The 7,999-nt window shown below is 37.4% G+C and overlaps 1 protein-coding gene across 2 annotated transcripts in view; it reads left to right on the top strand.

Annotated features, from left to right (window-relative positions):
• FN3KRP (fructosamine 3 kinase related protein) overlaps positions 1–7,999 on the top strand; it is a 19,070-nt gene extending 11,071 nt beyond the window's left edge. Inside the window, exons 1-5 of one of the 2 annotated variants that reach the window (XM_015822774.1) lie at positions 1,676–1,822; positions 3,032–3,123; positions 3,574–3,656; positions 4,951–5,073; positions 7,508–7,999. In XM_015822774.1, the coding sequence (XP_015678260.1) occupies positions 1,680–1,822; positions 3,032–3,123; positions 3,574–3,656; positions 4,951–5,073; positions 7,508–7,846 (780 nt within the window). In that variant the 5' untranslated portion in view covers positions 1,676–1,679 and the 3' untranslated portion in view covers positions 7,847–7,999. Of the gene's footprint in view, positions 1–1,675; positions 1,823–3,031; positions 3,124–3,573; positions 3,657–4,950; positions 5,074–7,507 lie in introns of those variants that run through there. The other variant, XM_015822776.1, reaches the window with a different exon arrangement.

The following is a 7,999-nucleotide window of genomic DNA, read 5'->3' as shown; positions in this document are numbered from 1 at the left end:
GCTCCCACCCTCTGGAATGAACTGCCCCCAGAGATCAGGGTGATCCCTGATCTCCCTTCCTTCCGCCGCGCCCTTAAGACATGGTTATTCCAGCTTGCAGGACTGGCCTAGGGGAAATTTTTAGAGGGGGTTTTAATTATATTTTAATTAGATCACAGTTAAATATTTCCTTTTTAATTAATTTTTAAACTTGTAATGTCATCTGTGTATTTTTACTTGATTGTTAGCCGCCCTGAGTCCGTAAGGAGAAGGGCGGGATATAAATTTAAATAATAATAATAATAATAATAATAATAATAATAATAATAATAATAATAATAATAATAATAATAATAATAATAATAATGAGTAGTTAATTCCATTTCAGTAAATGACTTATTTTTTCCTTATTTTTTGAGTGTAACTTCTGGCATCTATTTATACAAACCTTTGAGTCAGTTCTTTGACTTTTGTTGACTATAGTCTCTAGTCAGGCAAGGTTTTTCAGAAGTGCTTTGTCATTGTCTTCTTCCCAAGGTCACTCAGTTGGCTTTGTGCCTGAGGCAGGACTAGAAATCACAACCTCCTGGTTTCTAGCTTGGTGCCTTAATCATATACCAAACTAGTTCTTTCTAGCATTAGACATGATGTATATACATATGCATGCACACACATACACATGCACATACACACAGAGATATACAAGTATGATTCTTGTACACATTAATAAGATGGGGAGAAATCTCCAGCTGTATTTTTGTTGAAGTTGCCCTCCCAAAATTTCCAAGGCATTTACACATGATTTTGTCTGTGTTTATTTTATTCTGTCCACTCTTGCTTTTGTAAAGGATCTTCTTAAATTTAAAATAATATTTCTTTTGGCTTATAGAGAAATGAATAGAATGTGAGCAGAACACATTCTTGTATGGTAAGCTTGAAGAATTGGGAATACAGTAGGTTTCTCTACTGTGTATCATCTATTGAGTAAAATCTGATCAAGATTTTAATAAATGAGATTCATTGGGGAATAATTTAATGAAGTTCCTATACTTGTGGATTAGCATGTAAAATGAAATAATATAGCAAAAAATAGAAGGTCTGGTTGCGTGAATGAAATAACATTATGAGAAATGTCAGCTTTGAAGATGTGAAGGAGAGCATGTCCAAAACCTGCAGGATCATCATTAGTAAATATATATATTTAAAGGATTGTGTACCATTTGTAGCTTTTGGGTTATCTTTTCAATTTGAAGTCTCACACACTGAACAAAGATATAATATTGTACTATGGTAATTAAACTTGTATAAAACAGGTAGAGATGTTGTTTTAAAACCTGGTATGTTATAACGATTCATAAATAAGAATGGTGGAATATTCTTCGTTTGTTAGAACTACCTATTTTGAGTGGTTATGTTTCCACAAAGTTGTCTTTTTCTGTGTTATACAGAAATGTTCCATTTAATAAATAAACATTCAGTTTTAAAACTTAGTCCATCTCTTTAGTGTAATTTGGCAGGAGGGTCATAAAGAAATGTGAACTGTACAATATGACATTTATATTTATTCTGAATAAAATAAATAATTTGTGAGGAGGTTACTGTATTATTTTTTAAAATGTAGATCACTGAAAAGGGCTACTATTCAATACAGGAGAAATATTTTAATAGGTTTTTCTTATTATGCTTGATAGGCCAGAAGAATGTTTGATGGAGAAATGGCAAGTTTAGCTGCTATTCTGCAAACACAGACTGTGAAAGTTCCTAAACCTATCAAAGTTATTGATTTGCCAGAAGGTGGTGCTTTATTTGTGATGGAGCACTTGGACATGAGAAGTCTCAATAGGTAAAGTTATGAGGACAAAATGTATGATATTTTAAAAATAAGATGGACCTAAACCAGCTTTAGGCTGTGCTTGTATGATTCCATGAGTCACAGATTAGGCTGCTACAATTTAGTTTACCTTGAGACAGATCTATCTCTTATGGTAAATTTACAGTTCATTGTGGGAACAAAGAAAATTGGGTTAATTGATTAAACCAAGGCTAAGTTAAACATGGGAGTACTGTATGCACTCTCAGTTCAATAGTTAACTGAAAAGTAAGCAAATATTGGACATATTCTAGATTCTCAGGAGGTTTTCATACTTGGATAAAGAATAAATAAGGGGCAGGGAGGTGTGGCTGTGAAGTCATATAGCCTAAGAAGGCCTAAGCTTTGGCAGTTCCCTGCCAGGAAGTCCAGCAGGCCTGAATTGCTGATCGCTACAGTTGATCCATTGAAGTTTGTGAAATCTGACCTAAAAGGCAGGGGGACATAATAGCAGTGTTCCAATATCTCAGGGGCTGCCACAAAGAAGAGGGAGTCAAGCTATTTTCCAAAGCGCCTGAAGGCAGGACAAGAAGCAACGGGTGGAAACTAACCAAAGAGAGAAACAACCTAGAACTAAGGAGAAACTTCCTGACAGTTAGAGCAATTAACCAGTGGAACAACCTGCCTCCAGAAGCGGTGAATGCTCCAACACTGGAAGTTTTCAAGAAGAAACTGGACAGCCATTTGTCCAAAATGGTATAGGGTTTCCTGCCTGAGCAGGGGGTTGGACTAGACGACCTCCAAGGTCCCTTCCAACTTTATCATCATTATTATTATTATTATCATTATTATTATTATTATTATTATTATTATTATTATTATTATTATATTAAGGAACCAGAATATATGGGGTGGTCTGTACCCAAGTTATGCCAGCATTTTTAAAGCTTTTATATAGTAGAGAAAATAGTAGTAGTAAATTAATAAAATAATGAATTACTTTTGAGTGCCCTGTTATGAAAATATATAACATTTTATTAAAAATATTGAAAACTACTAACAGTACTATAATCAAAGTTTGAAGTAACACTACAGTCAGATTAAGATATACATCCTCAGTGGAAGATCCAGCAAGTACCAGGATATTAACAATACCCATTGTCATTTGAACAAAAACCAAATTCTTGTTCAGGCTGTTAATTTGGCACTAGCTGATAAGAATAATTTGTTCTGACTTTTTAGACAGGCAGAAAAACTTGGGATTCAGCTGGCTGATCTTCATCTTCATAATCAAAAGCTTGGGGAAAAGTTGAAGAAAGATGCAAACGCTATTGGTAAATGGTTTAGCTGTTTGAGAATTTCTGAATCCCAGAAATTTATTGTATGTTGAATTGTGAATGCTTCTAACAGCTTTGCTTTACCTCCTACAAAACCTGGTTGTATAGCCCTAGAAAATTTCTTTTTTGAATAGAAAGATGGTCAATAGCAACAAGGTTGTTCTTTGTCAATATGATTTTCATAAGAACCATCTTTTAAATGTTCATTATTCCTCAGTATTGATAACTTATTTCATTGTTAAAATGAATGAGGGAAACTGAAGAGCAATATTTATATAATTCTTGAAATATGAAAATATGTAGCCTGAACTCATCTAGATACATACATAATCTCAGTTATTTTTGCATCTATTTAGAAGATTTAGATTCATTGAGAAGAGCAAAATAATCTAGTGTTTAGAGTACTTATCTGTTGTAGTAGTAAACTATATCTTTTTTCCATTCAAGGTAAAAGTAAAAATCAGACGGATATTCAGTTTATGGAAGAGTTTGGGTTTCATTCTGTCACTTGTTGTGGTTACCTTCCACAGGTAGGCTTGATTGTCTTCTTCTGCTTTGCAAAATCTTGTTTTGTTACTCTTCAGACATACATACTTGTTTGCAAACCCTTAAAGCTGCCCTGCCTTTTCCAAGGATTGTGTGACTACTTCTGCAGCTGCTGCATAAACCTGAAAAGGGAATATTTGGTTCAAAGAGTTGCAGAGAGGTGCACTGTTCACACCCTCACTTATACTGGAACACCTATTTAAAGTGCTGCATAGAACTAATATATGCACATTTTAGGGATGTGCAGGACTTTGATTCCAAACAAGAAAAAAGTGCTTCTGAATGGTATGGGTACACACAGCATACCTGTAAGTCAGGCATGTCATTGTCGGCAATGCGGTGGGTGCAGTTTCAGTGTAATGCATCCGGCCTGTGGGCCGGCAATTTGACATGCCTGCTGTAAGTGAAACCTTAAAGAAGCTATCTTTTCTTGGGTACACATGGTAAGGTCTGTGATCCTAGGAAAATGTGTTTGAGTGCTGACATTTATCCACACTAGCTCCAAAGTACTTTTTCACATCCTGTTGGTTTCTCCACATGATTGGCTGCTATGTGAGCATAGAAAAGAAGTGTAGATTTTTTTGAAAGATGCACTGACAGATATGCTACTGTGCCCTACTTAGTTTGAAGCAGTGCATATTTTGTGTGTCAATGAATAATTTAAGAGATAACTTAGGGAAGTACGATTTGATATAAAGAATCCAATACAATATTAGTATCATCAATATATTGCCTGATCCCCATTTTGTGGTAACAGAATGGCAGATGTCATTGCTGCTGCTTCCCTGAAAAATAGATGTACTTTGCAATTAAGGGGATGATAGTAGTAATAGCTAATTAATGCAGTAGAGTCCAAAATGTGATTTAAATGTGATGCTACTGTGCTAGGATTTTCTCTAAAAACAGTATTTTAGCACAGAGCTGACCATCTTCTTGAAATTAGCCAAGCTTTAGATGTTACTTAGGATGTTACTTTACCAATGCAGCTCAATGGCAACAATCCAAAATTTTAGGAAATGATTATTTAAAATATTAGGAATTACTGGGATGGTATATAGGAGAAGAAATGAACAAAATATTCTATCTGATTTCTTCTTGGAATTTATTCCCAAAAATGTACTCGGAGAGATAGATTCATGTTCATTGATTAGTATTATAAATGCTACAAATGTGTAGATGCTGCAAAAATGTGACTAAAATAGAGAATGTAATGGAAATGATTATGTTCATTTGATAGACAAACATAGCAGGGATACCAACAAAACAATTTATTTGCAGGTTAATGACTGGCAACAAGACTGGGTAAATTTCTTTACTAGGCAACGAATTCAGCCCCAGATGGATTTGATTGAGAAGAATTCAGGAGACAGAGAAGCAAGAGAGCTTTGGGCTCAACTCCAGGTAGTGATCTCTATGGAATTTCGAAGTGGCATCCTCATATATTTTCAGAGCAATACAATTTCCATACTGCTTTAGTGGTGTGAAATGGTGGGTCCTCTACACCAGGGCTTTTCAACCGGTGGTACACGTACCATTGGTGGTATGTCGGCACCTGGCAGGTGGTAACACGATGGGTTGAAAAGCACTGTAAAAAAAAAAGTGTAAAAAAAAGGGTAGCATGGGGATGAGCTGAAGCACTGGCAATGCAGCACAGGCCTGTGGGAAAACAGCTGGAGCCGCAGTGTTGCCAGGGCTCTGCTGAGCGCTCAGGATCTGCACCGGGCTCCAGCTGACTGGCGCTTCTGGAAGCTGCGCCAAGCCTGGGGAAAGGAGTCAGTTGCAGCTACACCAAAGACAAGAGGACGACGAGGAGGGGATAGACATGCCCGCGAGATTTTTACATTTGGCCCAGGGCCGCCCTGGAGACAGCAAGGGGCCGTCCCACCCCAGCCCTCAATCAAAGGAAAACCCCGAATCTAGTGAGCCAGAAGGCAGCCCAGCCACCGCGCCCCTCCGTTTCCTCCTCCTTGCCCCCTGGGCATAGACAAGTCACTGCTTCTCGCCATAGCTGGGGCGGGACTTGCAAGTACCTCCGTCCGCTTCGTCCTGTAAAGCGGCGCTCCCCCAGTGCTCTCGCCCGTCGCCATTATCTTTATTTTTCATAGGGCGGTATTGTGGATTAACTAAATTTTTCTGGGTTCTAATTTTAAGGTGAGTATCCTGAGCTATGGAGGCCTTTGATCTTCTTCTTAAATACATAATAATAAAATAATGAGAACTAAAGGCTCAAAGGGAAGGCAGATTAGAAAGAACAAGACCTTTTGGAGTCTTCAATTCCCTTCCTGCTAAGAGTTCCTTAATAAGGTTTGCTCTTCCTAACATCAATAAAGGTGGTTTTTCCAGAAAATATGTGAACAGCTGTAATTAGTGATTTAACTATGTTTTCTTTTTGGCTGTGTTTTAATTTATATATAATGTATATTTAATTGAGGAGGGCTTGGAGAGGTAGAAGTGGCCAATATGGAGGCTGCACCTTGCCCTCCAGATCTCTGTCTCCCCTGCAGATCTCTGGAGAGGAGGAGGGGATGGCAGGGGAGCTGTGTGAGGGAAGGCTGCCCCAACAAGCCAGCATCCTTACCACGTGCGATTGGAAATGTGAATTCCCTTTCGAGAAGGGGCAGCCTCCCTTGTGCAGGACCTGGGAGCACTGCTCCCCTGCCACTTCTTCTTGCTCTCCAGAGATCTGTCAAGACAGAAATTGGACTCAGAGGAAACTGCTTCCTGCAAACATCCTCCACCTCCTGCTTCGCCAGGAGGGGGCACCGGACAGGGAAACACCAACAATGGGAAAAGAACATCTTTTTAGCATGCATGGGGTGTTCTTATTTTTTGAAAGACCAGTCTGAGATTATTTTTTGCTTTTACATTAGCAGAATATAAATAATAATTTCAGCACCAAAGTGGACAGACTGATAGAATGATAGCTAACCCCAAAAGGAAAATGTTTTATAAGAGTACTTGCTTATTGCTTGGTTACTCCATTAATTACCATATTCCATTTATATGCTTGAAATTCTGTCTTTTTTCAAGTTTAGTAATACTGTTTTTTTATTATAGCCAGTGGACAAATAATACATATATACATATTTATTTCAATTTAAAATCACATGTATGTGTAGTATTTAAGCACAGACATACATAACATATATAGCAAAAAATTTGTAGTAAACCAATGAACAGCTGCTAATGCATTCATATTATATAAATAAAGAAAATTTTTGATCCTGCTGTGTTCTTGCTATGTCTTAAATGTTAAAAAGTCTTCTATAAATATTAAATTTAAAAATTCAAGTCCTTCTGCCATTTTAAGTGACTTAACAGACAAGAGTTACCCACATGTAAAGTCAGAAACTCAGGTTGCTTGTTTGGAGCTTAGCATGTTTGTGAACTTACCTAGTCTGGGTTGCAAATCATGATTGTGTGAACTTAGCTGATCGAAATTTAATAAACCCTGGTTAAAAGATCATAGCATGCTATGTGAATGCAATCCTAATCTATTGTATACTTAATGGTTCTGGAGTGAGACTTTGGTGTGCAATTCTCTAATTTACTAGGTTTTAAGGGCATTTCACCTTTGATTTTAAACCATCATTAATCTGTTCTTAATGCTATATCCATTGTTTTTTCTTGTAAACCCCCCCCCCCAATAAAATCAGTAAAACTAATGTGCCCTTTTAATGATACAACTAGGAATACTGCAATTAGTGTGCCTAGAGGCCTCTCTCTCTCTCTCTCTCTCTCTCTTTGCTTAAAGGTACTGTACAGTTAAATGACTACTAAGATAATAGATGATTTCTCCAGCCAAGCTTATTGTTTGTTTCTCTTTCTTGTCTAGGTGAAGATACCCAGTTTGTTTGGTGATCTGAAAATAATTCCTGCTCTCTTACATGGGGATCTGTGGGGAGGAAATGTAGCTGAAGATGATTCTGGCCCTATTATCTTTGATCCTGCCTCTTTCTATGGTCACTCTGAGTATGAGTTGGCAATTGCTGGGATGTTTGGTGGCTTCAGTGGTTCATTTTATTCTGCTTACCATGGTAAAATCCCCAAAGCACCAGGCTTCGATAAACGGCTCAAGCTTTACCAACTATTTCACTACATGAACCACTGGAATCACTTTGGTGGAGGCTACAGAGGGTCATCTATAAATATTATGAAAAATCTAGTGAAATGATTTGTGAAATTTTTATTAACTCTGCTTGGAAAAATACATTGGTTTTCAGCTGCAGTGATCTGTGATACTTAATTTATTAAGAGTTATATCCAGTCTTTCATCCAGGAGCCCCTGGTGGGACACGTAGCTCTGCTTCCAATTTTTACCCAGGAG

Source organism: Protobothrops mucrosquamatus, unplaced genomic scaffold (assembly GCF_001527695.2).
Source record: "Protobothrops mucrosquamatus isolate PMUCROS unplaced genomic scaffold, P.Mucros_1.0 scaffold1675, whole genome shotgun sequence".
Lineage (NCBI taxonomy): Eukaryota > Metazoa > Chordata > Lepidosauria > Squamata > Viperidae > Protobothrops > Protobothrops mucrosquamatus.
This window is presented reverse-complemented; position numbering and strand designations above follow the sequence as displayed.